Raw genomic sequence first — 18,055 nt, 5'->3', positions numbered from 1 at the left:
CAAGGTACACCAATGCTGGTGACATTTCAACATATAAAACATTACTATTACATGAACATTAAACCCCTATAAACTACCTAGACCTGTGATGGCTAACCTCCGGCACTCCAGCTGTAAAACTACAACTCCCAAGATGTACACTTCCTTGGCTTTTCTCAGAACTCCAAAGAAATGATTGGATCATGCTGGTAGTCAGTTTCACCACAGCTGGAGTGACGGAGGTTAGCCATCACTGGCCTAGACCTATATTAAAAGTATAGATGGAAACGCAGGCATGGTTTTAAAAACTTTTGCAAAGTATCATACAAGATCTTATAGTCACCATATACTTATACATCACTTAGGTTTATATAGTCCAAAATGCAGAATAGCATGAAATCAATGCAGTCAGTCAACAGATGAAGCTTATAATCGCTGTGAATGCATTGCCAATCATTTGCTCAATAAGATTGTGTGCCAGCACTTCGGTAGCAACCAGTCTCACATTACTTGGGTCTTTAGGCAAAGGTAAAATTGGCACTAAACTTAGGGTAGAGAAGGGGCAAGGAGGTTTTGCTGGATCATGCTGGCTGCATAAACTATATAGTCAGGCTACATTGACTATTACCATTTATTACCAGGACCAAATATAACACTGTGAACATGGTTTCTGTCAAGTCTTACTTGGAACATCTGTCAAGCATGGCTTTCATTTCTTGAATGACTGGCAGGTCCTCCACGCTAGCTGATTCAGTATACACGTCTCGAAGGAGACCGTTCAAGGCATGCTGCCTCAAGTGGGTAACTACAGAATACTCTTGCTCCAGATCTCGAGAGAAAGTCTCATGGCTTTCCAGTAGCTCAACAAGTTCAGCCTTTGAAGCCTTCTCAGTACAGCTGTCTGGGAGGTGTTCCTGTAGCTGATCAATTGCTAAGGTGGATTCCTGAATCTGGGAACATAAATGACATTCAGCGTAAGTAAATTATGCAGAATGCTTTGGCTTAAAACTTACCATTTTGACCTAGTATTTTCCCTGTAAAAAAAAAACAAAAAAACATAGGATGATGTATGACACATGAATTTTTATTTTGGTGTTCTTTGAATCTCTTCATCATACATCACCCCTGGTCATAAATAAGGAGCAGTATTAGAGTATCCGAAACGCGTAGACCTGTCTGCTATGTTGGATTTTTTTATATTCTGTGTGCATTGGAATAAAGAACGTCATCTTTTTTGGAAGCTGGACCTCCTTCTCCATTTTTTCAAATCACCCCTTAAGGTTGAATGTTTCTAAATCTCACTTTCAAATACTCTAATTCTGAGTTAGCAGAAGTAAGTCATCCAATCGTGATCCCCATCCATAATCCAATGCCACTCGTAGCACTGCAGGTTCTCACACAGATTAAGCTGTGGAATACCCCGTGATCAGTTTACTGTTGGAGTACCCTTCTAAAAATGGGATTGTCAAATGTGGAGAAGCCATTTAAAAAGTAGCATGCTACAATGCAGGGAAATATGTGCATATTATTTATAGTATCTGCGATTTACTGTAAGAAGAAAGGAGACCAATGCAGTTTCCATCATATTCGCTACCTTAGCGCTCAGCTCCTTCCATTCCTGCACAGCTTCTTCCAGTATATTTTCCTGTTCACGAGCTGTACTGCGAAGCCTGGTCCACCTCTGCCATACGGTTGACATTGACTTACTGATGATTGCTTTGCTGGCATTATTTCCTAGCTTCTCCATTGCAGATGCCTTTTCCTCAAGTACTGTGATTTTCTCGTGAAACGAATTTACCAAGTTTACTAAAGTCTATTAAACAATGAAAATACAAAATATAATGCCATACTTGGATTAAAAATTTAGTTGCATGCTGACTGAGGTTTCCTCTATCTATAATTATGTTTGATAAAAATATAAGAAACTATTCAATGTAAAAACAACATAGTTCGATATACAGTACAGACCAAAAGTTTGGACACACCTTCTCATTCAAAGAGTTTTCTTTATTTTCATGACTATGAAGGCATCAAAACTATGAATTAACACATGTGGAATTATATACATTACAAACAAGGGTGAAACAACTGAAAATATGTAATATTCTAGGTTCTTCAAAGTAGCCACCTTTTGCTTTGATTACTGCTTTGCACACTCTTGGCATTCTCTTGATGAGCTTCAAGAGGTAGTCCCCTGAAATGGTCTTCCAAGTCTTGAAGGAGTTCCCAGAGATGCTTAGCACTTGTTGGCCCTTTTGCCTTCACTCTGCAGTCCAGCTCACCCCAAACCATCTCGATTGGGTTCAGGTCCAGTGACTGTGGAGGCCAAGTCATCTGGCGCAGCACCCCATCACTCTCCTTCATGGTCAAATACCCCTTACTTTAAAAGTTTTCCCAATTTTTCGGCTGACTGACTGACCTTCATTTCTTAAAGTAATGATGGCCCCTCGTTTTTCTTTACTTAGCTGCTTTTTTCTTGCCATAATACAAATTCTAACAGTCTATTCAGTAGGACTATCAGCTGTGTATCCACCTGACTTCTCCTCAACGCCACTGATGGTCGCAACCCCATTTATAAGGCAAGAAATCCCACTTATTAAACCTGACAGGGCACACCTGTGAAGTGAAAACCATTTCTGGGGACTACCTCTTGAAGCTCATCAAGAGAATGCCAAGAGTGTGCAAAGCAGTAATCAAAGCAAAAGGTGGCTACTTTTCAGTTGTTTCACACTTGCTTGTTATGTATATAATTCCACATGTGTTAATTCATAGTGTTGATGCCTTCAGTGTGAATCTACAATTTTCATAGTCATGAAAATAAAGAAAATTCTTTGAATGAGAAGGTGTGTCCAAACTTTTGGTCTGTACTGTATATCCTGAAAAAGGCAATCAATACAAAGCATTCAGAAAGTCTTCAGGCTCTTTCACTTTTTTCACATTTTGTTGATGTTCCCCCATCATTCTGCACTCAATAGCCCATAGTGACAGTGAAGTGAAGAGAAAACAGAATTGTATAATTTTTGCTAAGGAAAAACTAAAATTTGGCATGAACATAAGTATTCAGACCCTTTGCTATGACAGTTAACCCCTTAAGGACCCTGTTATATTTCACCTTAAGGACCAGGCCATTTTTTGCAAATCTGACATGTGTCACTTTATGTGGTGATAACTTTAAAACACTTTTACTTATCCAGGCCATTCTGAGATTGTTTTCTCATCACATATTGTACTTTATGACAGTGGTAATTAGTAAAAAAAAAAAATCTTTTTTATTTATAAAAAAAAAAACCAAATTTACCAAAAAGTTTGAAAAATTAGCAAATTTGCAAATTTCAATTTCTCTACTTTTATAATAGATAGTAATACCTCCAAGAATAGTTATTGCTTTACAATCCCCATATGTCTACTTCATATTTGGATCATTTTGTGAATGCCATTTTATTTTTTAGGGACATTACAAGGCTTATAAGATTCATTACAAAAATGAACCTATTTTAGAAACTATACCCCTCAAGGTATTCAAAACTGATTTTACAAACTTTGTTAACCCTTTAGGTGTTCCACAAGAATTAAATGGAAAATGGAGATGAAATTTCAGAATTTAACTTTTTTGGCAGATTTTCCATTTTAATACATTTTTTTCCAGTAAAAAGGCAAGGGTTAACAGCCAAACAAAACTTAATATTTATTGCCCTGATTCTGTAGTTTACAGAAACACCCCATATGTGGTAAACTGCTGTACGGGCACACGGCAAGGCACAGAAGGAAAGGAATGCCATATGGTTTTTGGAAGGCAGATTTTGCTGGACTGGTTTTTCGAAACCATGTCCTATTTGAAGCCCCCCTGATACACCCCTAGAGTAGAAACTCCAAAAAAGTTACGCCATTTTGTAAATTACGGGATAAGGTGGCAGTTTTGTTGGTACTATTTTAGGGTACATATGATTTTTGGTTGCTCTATATTACACTTTTTGTGAGGCAAGGTAACCAAAAATAGCTGTTTTGGCACCGTTTTTATTACCGTATTTATCGGCGTATAACACGCACCCTTCATTTTAAGGGAAATTTCAGGAAAAAAAATTAAATTTCAAATTGTACTGCTATGGGGTGGGGGGATCTGTGGATGGAACTGTTATGGGGGGGATCTGTGGATGACACTGCTATATGTCATCCACAGATCCCCCTCATAACAGTGTCCATTTCAAATTGTACTGCTATGGGGTGGGGGGATCTGTGGATGGAACTGTTATGGGGGGGATCTGTGGATGACACTGCTATATGTCATCCACAGATCCCCCTCATAACAGTGTCCCCCAATACACCGGGCCTCTGCTCACCGAAGTATTTATAAACGTGAATCCTTATCCTGTTATTAAGTTGAACTAACGCTGCGCTCTCCCATTTTCCCATGTTCCCCTGTATCCCCACAGCACTTACGATTCACACGCTTCCATAGCAGGCAGAGCGGATGGCACCAGTAACGTCACTCACTGACGTCGCGCGTCTGCTCCGCCTGCTTCATTCATAAAGTGGGCGGAGCAGGCGCTCGACGTCAGTGAGTGACGTTACTGCTGCCGTCCGCTCTGCCTGCTATTGAAGCTTAAGTAAGTGCTATGGGGATACAGGGGGGACATGGGAACATGGGAGAGGGCAGCTTAATAACAGGATAAGGATTCACGTTTATAAATACTTTGGTGAGCGGCGGGGCCCGGTGTAAGAGTACAGTGACTGCACCAGGCCCCGCCCCTAGTTACGGACTCCAGCCCCTCCTCTCTCCCGGCTCATACAGCGCAATGAATATCGGCGTATAACACGCATACATGATTTGCCCCCTATTTTCAGGGGGAAAAAGTGTGTGTTATATGCCGATAAATACGGTATTTACAATGTTCATCTGACAGGTTAGATCATGTGCTATTTTTATTGAGCAGGTTGTTACGGATGCGACAATACCAAATATTACTTTTTTTTTAGTAGTTTGTTTCAGTTTTACATAACAAAGCATTTTAGATTTTTTTTTTTATGTTAGTGTCTCCACATTCTGAAAGCCGTAGTTATTTTTATTTTTTGGTAATAATGCATATCAGAGGAAAAAACAAGCCATGAGGAGGAAAGAACTGCTTACAGAGCTTAGAGACATGATTGTGTGGATCTTAGTCAACGGCTGATCGAGTGAACATGGTATAAAAAAGGCTGGAGAAGTTAGGAACAACTATTTCTCTTCATAGAGGTGGGAGAATGGCCTTGGTAAGTTAGGTGACCAATAACCGAATGATCACTCTGGCTGAGCTCCAAAGATCCTGAGAGCAGATGGGAGAAACTTCTAGAACTATCACTGCAGCACTCAACCAATAAGTGTCATGTTTGGAGGAAAACAGGCACTTCCCAATACCATCCCTACAGTGAAGCATGTTGGTGGCAGAGAGACTGGTCAGGGTTGAAAGAAAGCTGAATGGAGCAAAGTACAGAAACACCCTGTATGCTTAATGAAAATCTGATCTATAGTGCTTTGGACCTCAAGCTGGGCTAAAGGTTTACCTTCCAGCAAGACAATGACCTGAAACACAAAGTCAGGACGACACAGGAGTGGCTTAAGGAGAACCTTGAGTAGCCTAGCCAGGGCCCTGACTTGAACCCAATCAAATATCTTTGAAGAAACCTTAAAATTAATGTCCAATAATGATCCCCATCCAACCTGACAGAGCTTGAGAGGATCTGTGAGAAGAATGGCAGGAAATCTCCAAATCTAGGTGTGCTAATCTTGTGGCATCATACCTAAGAAGACTGGAGGCTCTAATCACTGCCAAAGGTCCTTTAACTAAGTCCTGAGTAAAGGGTCTAAACACTTATGTGTTTTTCCTTTTCGATAAATTTTTTGAACATTCTGATTTCAGTTTCTCATTATGGGGTATTGAGTACAGAATGATGGGGGGAAAACACTTTTTTTTTTTTTAAACACAAGGCGCAACATAAAATGTGAAGAAAAAGTGAAAGGGTCTGAAGACTTTCAGAATGCACTGTACATCAGTGTCGTAACTAGAATTGACTGGGCCACAGAGAAAATCTTTTAATGTGTCCCCCCGTCCCTTTAGTGCAGACAACTTTCCTCTCTTCTTCCTGTGGATGCCTCCACTCTTCGTGCAGCACTGCATCTAAGCATGCACTACACTGTTAACTGACTTAGCACAGCGTCAGGTCATACTGTGCTCCTATGAACACTAAGTCCTATCCTGAAGCTGTGGGCTTCCAGGATTAAGTGAAGTGCAGGCACACGGAGAAGAAGAACAGGGAGCGGTGACTAATACCAGTGTTACAACTAGGAGCACCATACTCACCGCTCCATGGGCCCTAAAAATAAATCCATTTGATCTCCTCCCGAGCCCCTTCCTGAGTTAGGGCCCCATAGCAGCCGCTTCCCTTGCTGCCATGGCAGCTACGCCCCTGCATGTGTTTAAATTGTTTACCTTGTGAGCCACAAGTTTCTCTTCAGCTTTATGACATGAAATATCCTTTATCAATGAAAACTTGAATAACTTTTTCTCAGCTTCATTTAGAGAAATTACAACTTGGTTTCTTTCTTCTTGGTATAGATGCCACTGAACTGTACATCTGGAAGTGAAAATATCAGGTTGTGAGCATGGCACATTAGCAATTACTGTACTTCATGCTCATCTGCACAGCTGAAGAATTTCATCGGCCTGTTCCATCTTTCAGTTTAGCATATTGCTTAAAGGGAGTCTGTCAGCAGTTCTGACCATGCTAAACTGGTGACAGCTCTAGGTAAGGTCCACGGAGGGAGAGGGACAAACATACCTATTGTAGAGGTTTTATCATCAGGAGTAGTGTGAATATAAAGTTCTATTCTGCAGGATTCTACTCATACATGTGCCAGGTATGGGGCTTCACTGTGAAATCTCTCTATTCCCTAATCTAAGTTGCTGCTGAGTAGCAGCTGTAGTGGTTTCCTGGTTGGATGCTACTCCCTGACCCCTATCTCTCCCTGACCCCTATCTAGTGTTGCCAGTAGTTTAGCATGGTCAAAACTGCTGACAGACTCCCTTTAAAATATGCTGACTCCTATGGATACCTTTGCATCATCATTTTAGAATTGTGTATATTTTGTGTTAAAAAGAAAACAAAAAACTATAATTCATTTTAATTAAAAATATTGCTTTGTTTGGTTTCTCATCTGGCATGTTTACACATTACAAGGTCAGCTGCACAAAGCCAAGTACCAGCAAATGCTCCCAAAATGTATTATTGCATTGTACATATTTTGAGCTAAAAATAATTTTTAAATTGGTCCTGATAAAAAAATATGGCATCTTTTTTTCTTAACAGAGCTGACATGCTCTAGTAGCACCCTTTGGATTTTCTGTCTTTTCGGTCAGACCAGAAGCTGGCGGACTTCTTATCTCTGCCCTCTGACCTCTTAAACACTCATTAAAGCTCAGCTCTTATCTTCCTGATAAGGATGTGGCTTAAATAAATGTTTAGACTTGCAGTCTACGGATGTAGCCATTTGTTATAAATGCAAAAAGGTAACGCTGATAATAAAATTATATTAGGAAACTGTTATTTATTCAATTTCACAATATATTTGTGAATAAATATCCCAGGAGAAAGATTTACTTTAAGTAGATCCACCGTAACATACATTGATTGAGGTGAAGGTACAAGAAAAGAAATACCCTGTTTCTACAATAATGCAAGCACTATAACCAAGGCATACCTTCTCAGCAGTTCTAGTTGAGTTTGAGCTTGCTCCATGGTCCCTTTCCCTCTTTTCTTTATGGAGCCTAGAGCTTGCTTGAGTTGATCCAGTCCAGACTTGTCGACACAACCTTCAAGCTCAGAAATTAAAACTCGGAGTTCGTCAATGAGTGCGTTTATTTTAATTTCAGTGGTAAAAAAATCTGTATAGTCCCTAAGAGTGTCTTCAGCTGTCTCAATATCCACACCATTTGAAGTCTGTTGGAGCATTTGATATGCTTCTTCTAGCCAGCTGGAAGCAAACTGTAATGCTTGATGGTATCTTTGACATGTGATGTACATTTTATCAAGAGCAGACTAAAAGAAACAGAAAATGAGTGTAACATTCAATAAATCACATCTTACAAGTGTTTTTTTTTTTTTAATCAAAACTTTACATAATTAGTTTCCTAGCAGATTAAAAGCCCCCATACACGTAAGAGAAAAACCCACCAGATGCTCTGGTTTCATTAAGCCTGTGTGTGGGGGCCTCACAACTATCCCCCGATGATATTGGTAGAAAGAAGGATTGAGCACAATCTTATCATGCCCAATTCTTTGCTTTCCCAGAAGATAAGCCACCACCCCAGGTATCTGGCAGCTGCTTACTCTGCTGACCTTGCTGATAAAACATACATACATAGGTGCAAATCTCTGGCCAAAAATCCTGCCACTGGGTTGGTATACTTTGGCTCACATTATGCATACAATAAGAATGTATAGACTGCTACGGGACTATTCTGGGGCAACACTGTGCTATGTGGGTGCTAGTGAATGGGATTATTGGGTGTACTGGGATTACACATGAAAAAATATCCCATATACATATTATCATAAATGCCTATCACTAATTAGCTGAAACTTAAAGGGGTTGTCTCACTTCAGCAAATGGCATTTATAATGTAGAGAAAGTTAATACAAGGAACTTACTAATGTATTGTTACTATCCATATTGCCTCCTTTCCATTCATTTTTCCATCACATTATACACTGCTCATTGCCATGGTTACCATCACCCTACAATCCATCAGTGGTAGCCATGCTTGTACACTATAGGAGAAAATATCGGCCTATGCTCATTCCCGTAATCCCGGTCACCAGAATGGCCTGCGCTTTTTCCTATAGTGTGCAAGCACGGCCACTGCTGCTGGATTGTAGGGTGGTCGTAACCATGGAAACAAGCAGTGTATAATGCGATGGGAAAATCAGTCAAATCAGCAAAGGAAGTAATATGGACAATCACAATACATTAGTAAGTGCCTTGTATTAACTTTCTGTATATGATAAATGCCATTTGCTGAAGTGAGACAACCCGATTAGGATGTCAAAAAGTATTATGTAGTGCAGACCACTGCCATACCAATTTCAACTCAGATCCAAGTATATAAAAACAGAGAAATGATGGGCAACTGAACTTTAGTAGCATATGGTAGCATATTCAAGTATAAATTTAGTTACTGCGCAGATTACCTTGGGGTGCATATCGTGGAGAACATTTATAGGTTGTGCAATGGAGTTGTTAATTAATCCTATACGCATAAAAGATACGCTGGGCATGGTTAAGTGTTTTTCAATGAAAAAAAAGTTGAAAGTATCATCACGTGTTTTAAAATGTTAGCCCGGGATTAGAAAAACAATGTTTCTTTTTTCCCCAGAATCAGCACCAATCTTGTCTTTTTCATTGCATCTAGCATTGTAGTTTATCCCCATTTCATGTGAATGGGCCTGAGCGGCAAAAACAGACACAGCCCATGGACAAGAGTGGCAGTATTTCTGGGAAAAAGGAGATCCGCCTCTATTATCCAGACAACTGCTATCAATTCCTTAAAGCAAACAACCTGCAGACCTACAGTATATCTATATCAGCGATATGTTAGTATTGGATGGCCAGGAACATGGTCACAAATTTATACCAGTATATGCACAGACCTGCCTTCCACTGATCACTTCACTGATATCTCTGTCAAGCTCAGATAGTTCCGATATGCTCTTATCCAGATCAGCTGGGACAAACTCTTTTGCCTTGAGGTACTTTTGCTTTTCCCTGTTGCTCAGAGCATTCATAATCCTTAGACTGGATGCAATTTCCTCCTGTTGAATTTGGAGCTTTCTCATTTCCTCCTGAACACTTTCAAGCTTTCCATCCAAAGCTAGTGGTTCGTTAAGTTCTACCTTCTTTTGTCTAAGCCACTCCAAAGTGCGGCATATTTCAATATGAAAATCTATGCTCTGAATCAGTCTGTTTTCACATTCTCCCATCCGATCCTTCATCACTGCATGCCATGACTTTAACTTTTCATGCCACTGTTGAACCTCAAGCTCTGCCGCTTCATAAGCTGAAGGATCAAGCGTCGGAGAAAGTTCTTCTAAATGTTCTGTAACTTGTCTGAGAAGGGTGCCTGCATTGTGAAGGCTGGCTGACAAAGTACGATAGCTTTTCAGCTTGTCCTCTGCAGGAAGTGTTTCCTTGTTTACTTCTTCCAACTCCTTATTCAGGACCTCAAATTTTATCTTCAACTTTGAACAAAGATCTTCATTTTTCCGATAGGCATCTTTAATGTCTGCCAGTTGACTAACTTTCTGTTCCATAGTTCTTTTTAACTTATGATACTGGCACACAAGTTGCAACATTTCTTCAGGAAGCCATGGTTGTCCTGTGCTACGGAATATCTCCTTTTTCTGATTTAGTTCATTAACTGCTGTGCCAAGTGCCACAACCTCATTTAGAAGAGAAGCATAGTCCTGTTGAAGCTTCAATGCTTCCTCAGCTGAAAGGCTGGAGGGAAATTTGTACATGAGTAACAATTGGTCTTCAAGTTCTTTTAGAGCCTTGCTTGTCAAATCAATCAATGAAACATACTCTTTGCGGAGAAAGATCGCTTCCTGAACTTTACTGAGCTTTTCTTTGGCTAAAGTAACAACACAGTTAAATTGCTGTGGCAAAGAATTGAGTTTCTCATCAAGGTACGATCTTTCAACCTCATTCAATGAAGGCAATATCTCCTGGCCATTTCTTTGCATTGAGAGCAAAAGATTTTCATATTCAGGGGCCTGCTCAAGAATTTTCTGGTATTTGGAAAGCTGGGAATATAATTCTGAATCATCGTTCATCAGATTAATTTCTGGAAATGTTAACACATCTGCTTGTTTTATCCAATGACAAGCTTTGTCCAAATCCTCTTTAAAAAATATTCTTGAAACAAAGCTTTTTTCAAGTTCTATGAGCCTTTGTCCACATTTTTGCAAAGTGATATCAAAAACATTTTGGAGTTCTTGTAATTTACCTAAAACTTCACTTCTTTCTTGTTCTGTAGCTTCCTTCATTAACTCTCTGCCCTGGTTCCAGAGGCTGTTAATGTCACTCTGGTAAGTCTTTAAACTAGCTTGGACATTTTTACATGTTCTAATTTGCTTACTCACATCATCTGGGAGCAAGCAAATGTGCTCCTGAAACATGATTTTCTTTTCATGGTGTTGTATTTGATTTAAGGCCTGATACGCTGCCATTAAAAACTGTGCTCTTTCAGACAAAGCTTTATTTAAGTGTTTCTTCCTTTGGTTGACTAAATCACTGAGACAGTCAACATGTTTCTGTGAATCTTCTAGTACTTTCTGAAGCTTCTGCCTTTCATTCAGACCTAGATTACCCATAATTTTATCTGTATCTTTAATGAGGTTTTTCAGTAGCACTTGCTTAGTTTCCACTTCACTGCATATAGTCAAGTGGTCCATAAGCAAGTTCTGAGCCAGTTCAGGTGGTGGGCTTTGTTTTAAAGCTTCTGACATGCTTGGCTGCTGATCTTCAGCCCATTCAGTTAATTCCTGTAACCGGGAATTAAGAAAACTTAATTCTTCCAATGTTGTGGCACAGGTCCCAATTTTTGATTTCACTAGCTCTTCTATTTGAGTCCAACGTTGCTCAAAGTGACTGGTTTGCTCCTTAACTAACTCTTTGTCATCTACATTTAAATGGTCAACTATCTTCTGCTTTTGTTCCTTGAGGTCCTCAAGAGCAAATCTTCTCTCTTGGAGAATTGATCCTAAGGTTTTCAAAGCTTCAAGGTGTGCAGCTGTGCTCTCAGTATCAGATCTGACAAAAATAAAAGTTCAGTTAGACAGGCTTTCTTCACAGAAATGTAGGTGAAACATTGCTAAGATCCTACAAAGCTCCCAATAGAGGAACCTCATATTAGCTTTAAATTAACTTTAAAGGGAGTCTGTGAGCAGGTTGTAAGATCCAAAGGGCGTCTGTCAGTAGGTTGCATGACTGAGGAATCTAACTTTCAATCCTCCCCGGCAGTGATCAAAAGCAACATGGAGGTGGTAACTGAACGCTTTCCCAAACCCTCCCTGCAGCTCCGAGTAATGGCTGTACAATCCAGTCAGGAGACTGTTAGAGCTATCACACAGAGGGGAGGGACTGGGGAAGTGTTTGTGGCAGAGTCAATGGCAATGAAGACAAAGGAGCCACCTTCATGGCTCTTCCATTGACAGCACCAGGGGATTAAAGTCAGATTTCTCCGTCATGCAACCAGCATGACAATTATCAGAGCTAAGCCTACACTCCTCTGAGGGGTACAAACTGCTGACAGATTCCCTTTATAGACTTTTTAAGGTACTCCAATGTGGGTGTATGTGGAATGCAGTCTGTAGGGCACCAAATCAAATAAGGTACATTAAAGAAATGTACAGCACAATTTATGTGGTCCCGTAATACTCTGAAAATCTATGTGATGTACTGTAAAATGCTTAAGCGTCAAAAAAGACAAAAGCCTTTTAAATTGGATTAAACAGCATATCCAGCTTTAATATTGTTCATGTCACTACTGAATGGAAGACTGGACATGACCGCTCTCTCATATACTCTGCTCAGAGAGGAGGTTGTCACATGCAGCTGTTATCCAGTGCGTCAGGTACAATGGAATATTTCGATTTTTGTTACAATTTTCTGTTGTGATTATTTAGAAAATTACCTAGCGGCTGTGAATTACCTGGCCAAGTTGTCCCACTCAGTGGTAAGTTTGTCAAGAAAGATATCGACTATGTTGAGCCGATCGTGGTAATCCCGCGTCCTCTGCAGATCTTCTTCCCTCTGCTGGAGTAGACTGTTGATTTGAAAGCATAACTCAAGCCAGCGGTTACTTAACTGACCAATGTCAGCATGTTCTGGGGACTCTTGTCCACTTGTCAGTTTGTTCACTTTCTCTGTAAACCTGGTAATCTGATCCTGCTGTGACTGGAGCTTCTGACTAAATTCCTAGTGCAGACATAGAGAACAATGAGTAGAACATAATTACAGCACGTTTTCACCATTGTGAACAGTGTATAACGATGAATGGGAACCACTTTGCCATTATAGCAAAGAATCCGTCAGGCAGTTCCATTGCCAGAACTGCCTGCCGGATCTGTAAATCCGTATGCAAACGGATATCTTTTTTTTCTGGATCCGTTAGACTTATTCATTGAAATACCGGATCCGTCTTTCCGGTATCATCCGGAATACCGGATCCGGTATTTAAATTTTTTTCAAAGCTAGAAAGAACTGCGCATGCGGCGATGCGGCAATTTCCGGAACACTTGGTACCGGATCCGTCATTAATACATTTCAATGGAAATTAATGCAAGTGCGGTAGTGTTCCAGAATTCTGTCCGGGAAAAATACCGCAGCATGCTGCTGTATTTTGTCCGGTCAAATACCGTACAAGGGACAGAACGGAAGACATCCTGATGCATACTGAACAGATTGCTTTCCATTCAGAATGCATTAGGACAAAATGGATGCGTTTTTTTGCGGTATTGAGACCCTTTACCGGATTTCAATACAGGAAAAGAATAACGCTAGTGTGAAAGTACCCTAACTTGCATTGAGGTTTGCTTCCATGGATAATTTAAAAGTTCAATTTTTTACTGTTCTGGTGGAGTATTATTAAACCTAAAGGAAACTAAAAAAACGCAGAACACATCTGATTCTATTGTGGGCCTATTTGTATGGTCAATAATAATTTACATACATGACACACCAATAAAATTATGACTAAATGCTGTCAAAACACTAAGCTGAAAATACTAAACCCAGTGTATGATCATGAGTGGAGCTGCTAATTTGTGATCTACTGTCTATGATATATTATACAATTTCTTAAATATAAGGGATCGTTCATTTATTTTTTAGACTTTAAGTTTTCCTCTCTTCTAAATGCCTAATCTTTGTGTCTCAGCTGCAGGCGGCATCACAATAACCTGTTATGTATATTTTATAATTGTATAAGGAATTCCTACAGGCTTGCATGTGCTTTACAATACATCAAATTGCAAATGTATCCTTTTTTCTTTGTATTATTTGTTCAAAGTGATGGACTATTACAGCTTCCGCTGTATACGGTGATCTGTCGGTGGCATTTTTAAGGTCACTACAGCTGCCAGGTGGTTGACACTGTGACATTGTGGTTTGCAAATTATTTTTGGAAAACGCTGTAGTGTCATTGCAGAGGACATGTAGCAATACCCAGTGAAATCAATATCCTACAGGCAAAGAACTGTCCTTCACCACTATGAGGCCCATATTTCTTAAGAGGATGAGACAACAGGGCATACCATGATTGGAGAACTCCTTCAAAAAACCTCTGCAGCAGATTAGTTCTGCATGATAAGGAATAAGCTACCACGTCATCTGACATTTACATGATACAAAACATATATTTTGGAGAATGAAATATATGACTTATAAAATGACTGAAGAATGGATGGAATTTTTAACAAAGGGAGCCTAATACCATAATATATCATTCACAAGTAAAATGTAATATTCATGTTTACCGCTACACCGGGACTTGAGAGGAAATCTGTCTTGTTTTATGCTGCCCTGAGCATAAATCGGTGACAATGACCCTCACGCAACTGCTGGGTCACTTTTAGTGGCTCCAGTGCAGGACTCTGCTCAATACACTGCACAAGCTCATACTCATCAGCCTTCCCCCATCGGTTATTGCCATCTTTCTTCCCATACACAGTAAGGCAACTCTCACACTTGCCTCTTCCAGAGCTCTCTGGATCCGGCGTAGCCAGATTCGGCCATTCACCGCCGGATCTCATTGACTATAATGGGACCCGTCAGGGATCTGGCAACCCCCTGGCAGTCTATGGGGTCCGGTGGTCATGTGCTACTATCCGGCTATGCCAGATCCTGAGAAATTTGACAGGCTATTCCTCTGCCGGAACAACTTGCTGGATTGCTTTGGCACAAGTTTGAAACTAACCTAAGCGACCAAGTTTTTTTATTAGGGGATCTGTCGCCAGGTTATGCTGTCGTTAGAGAGTGCAGCAGAAAAATTGTGACAGATTTATTTTGAAGAAACACCAAACTAATACACCATTCTGAATAATTCTCTATGGGAAGATATGATCTGTGTCTTATGAAAGGAAAATGGCACATCACAAGTGAACCCATTCTAGTACCTTCAGCTGAGAGACCATGTTCTGTGCTAGTTTGATCTCTAGTTCTGCTCGTCTTCTCTTCAAGTCTTGAAGCTGTTGGCCGGCCTCCTGAAAATATATCTGAAGCTCCAACTTCATTTCTCTCACTTCTTCCCAGCCGTTAGCCAGATCCTGAGACTTCATCATTCTTTGTTCAATCTATGGAAGAACACATTGTAAAACACTTAGCTGAGCTCAATACTATCCATCAATCCTAGTAAAGTGGCCAGTCTCACACTGTGAGGAGACTGGGCTGGTGTCTCCCGCTGAAGATTCCTGTGGAACCTTTTACATCATGTGATGGGCACGTTACTGAGGGTTTGCAGACATTCATTGAGTTGTCATGGCTCACACAATGTTACTGGCTATAACAGCAGTGAGATGCTTACTGTCTGCTTCATTTGCTGAATGCTGATTGCCACATTCTTCACAGCACCGTCAGATAAATCACAAGCCGTGCACAGAAGGTCCAAATACGTGTTGGCCTGCTCCTGCAGAGTCCTGTAATGTTTAACCTGTGTAGATAAATGCAATGGAAAGAGATGGTGAAAAAACTATTATTGATGTTTTTATACAAATTAGAAAATTGAGGCAGTTGCACTCTAACAGAATAATTGCTTAATACTGTTATAATATTAAATCAAGTCTATTTTTAACTCTTCAGATACCTGTTTTGTGGCCTCGGCCAGACTGAGTGGGGCTTTGGCTTTTTCTTCTAACTCTTTCTTCACACTAGAATACCAGGCTTGGCATTGTAGTAGCGTGTCTTGGTGACTAACATGCTTTTGTAGTTCATTTTCCAAACTTAAGTACACCTAGAGGTTGATGGAAAACATTACAAGTGGTGACAAAAGTATCATTCAATATTATTATACTAAAGAAATAAACAAATAAATCAAAATTTAGCTGAAAGGATTATTCTCATCTTGGACATTGGGGGCATATCACTAAGTCCCACCACTGGGACCCGCACCTATACTTAGAAAGGAGGCCACAACATGACGGAGAGTGCACCACGCATGCTGGCTCAGCTACTTCTGTGAGCTCCAGAGAAGTGAAATGAGGGGTCGCCGCACTTCCACGGTGCACTTCCAATTCATTTCAATGGGACTTCCAAAAATAGCCGAAAGCGCTGCTCGGCTATTTTAAGCACTCTCATAGAAATAAATGTAGGGCGGCCGTGCATGCGCGTTGCGCCTTCTTGTACTTTGTGGGCTCCATTCTGTGGGACCCACACCTACCGTGTTTCCCCGAAAATAAGACAGTGTCTTATATTAATTTTTGCTCCAAAAGATGCGCTAGGTCTTATTTTCAGGGATGTCTTATTTTTCCATGACATAGGGGGATCAGAGGGGGGAATCAAAATGACACAGGAGCATCAGAGGGAGGGATTACCATTTTAGTACCCCTTTCTTATCCTCCTGTGTCATTTTGATACCCCCTCTGATCCCCCTGTGTCATTTTACGTGACCCCCCCTCCCCTGTGCCAGCGGACAGTGGATTATTTAGTCTCTCCCCCCTCCCACCTTCACCAGACATCCCACAACCACTTTATCAGACATTTCCCCCCCCCTACTTCAGTCACCCCTGTGTCCGTGCCGGCCAGATTCCACACAATGTGCCCGACTCCTGCCCTGCGCAACTCACTCACTGTCTAAATGTGAGTCAGCCAGACTCCGTCAGGGCAGAGCGAGCAGCAGGCGGCAGCTTGTCCTGGCGGTGGCGCGGGCTCTCTGATTTAAAGAGACCTCGTACCGCCTGAACAGCTCTGGCTGCGCTGCGGCCAATCAGTGAGCTGCGCGGCGGCACCCGCCGCTACGATCCAAAGGAGTCAGACGCCTTACAGTAACTTCTGGGACCTTATATTCCGGGGGGCCTTATTATCGGGGAGGCCTTATTTTCGGGGGGATGCCTTATATTTCAGCAAGAGGCAAGACTGGAAGTAGGTCTTATTTTCGGGGGATGTTTTATTTTCGGGGAAACACGGTAGCGATATGCCCCCAGTGTCCTAGATGGGAATAACCCTTTAAGGCTATGTTCCCACTACCATTATGACTTTGATGGATCCATCACAACTGATCAAACCCTAATAACTTTAATAGGGTCGGTGATGGTTCTGTTATTTTTGACAATAGGACATCTTTACTGTCAAAAAACAATGGAAATGAAGACAGAGCCCACCAATGCAAAAGTGAACAGAGCTTAACTTTTTGACTGTGTAAAGGTTTGTGTGTGACAACATTAAATCTCCATTCTCTTATGGAGTAGCACCACTGTGACAAACAGAAAAGAAGCAGTAGTAGCATGTATTGATTCAGTTCCTATCAGCTTGATAAGAATTTAGCTTCATTGAGTGTTTAAGAGCTGTCAGGAGTTCTGAGATATGGGCTACAGTGTGAGCCTTCAGAGCTGCTGAATGCCTGATAGTCCACAAATACATAGGAATCGGAAGCTGTACAGGGAAAACTGCTGGTCTTTTTAATAAAGAACAAATGAAAAAATGAGATTTTTGTGAAACTCACCTGTAAAATCTCTTTCTCGCGTAGTTCATTGGGGGACACAAGACCGTGGGTATAGCTTGCTGCTGCCACTAGGAGGCGACACTAGGCTGAAAATTGATAACTCCTCCCCTGCAGGCTATACCCCCTCCAGCCTGGAGAGAGCATATCAGTTTGTGCCCAAGCAATAGGAGTAGGAGAAAATAACCATACGGTAAACAACCAACAACTGACCAACGCCAGTCGGATCAAACCAGAACTGGGGCCATACTGGCTCCACAACCGCCAACAATCACAGCAAACAGAAATTACTGGGTGGGAGCTGTGTCCCCCAATGAACTACGCGAGAAAGA

The 18,055-nt window shown here is 40.9% G+C and overlaps 1 protein-coding gene across 4 annotated transcripts in view; it reads right to left on the bottom strand.

Annotated features, from left to right (window-relative positions):
* Positions 1–18,055, bottom strand: part of SYNE1 (spectrin repeat containing nuclear envelope protein 1) — a 413,129-nt gene that overhangs the window by 169,301 nt on the left and 225,773 nt on the right. For all 4 annotated transcript variants that reach the window (XM_040429494.1, XM_040429495.1, XM_040429497.1 and 1 more), the window contains exons 71-79: positions 15,873–16,019; positions 15,594–15,719; positions 15,187–15,363; positions 12,723–12,988; positions 9,661–11,821; positions 7,712–8,049; positions 6,444–6,588; positions 1,574–1,792; positions 664–929 (exon numbers count right to left, since the gene is read on the bottom strand). In XM_040429494.1, coding sequence (XP_040285428.1) covers positions 664–929; positions 1,574–1,792; positions 6,444–6,588; positions 7,712–8,049; positions 9,661–11,821; positions 12,723–12,988; positions 15,187–15,363; positions 15,594–15,719; positions 15,873–16,019 — 3,845 coding nt within the window. The remainder of the gene's footprint in view (positions 1–663; positions 930–1,573; positions 1,793–6,443; positions 6,589–7,711; positions 8,050–9,660; positions 11,822–12,722; positions 12,989–15,186; positions 15,364–15,593; positions 15,720–15,872; positions 16,020–18,055) is intronic.

Source organism: Bufo bufo, chromosome 4 (assembly GCF_905171765.1).
Source record: "Bufo bufo chromosome 4, aBufBuf1.1, whole genome shotgun sequence".
Classification (NCBI taxonomy): Eukaryota; Metazoa; Chordata; class Amphibia; order Anura; family Bufonidae; genus Bufo; species Bufo bufo.
Note: the sequence above shows the minus strand (reverse complement) of the source record. Positions and strands in the feature narration are given on the sequence as shown.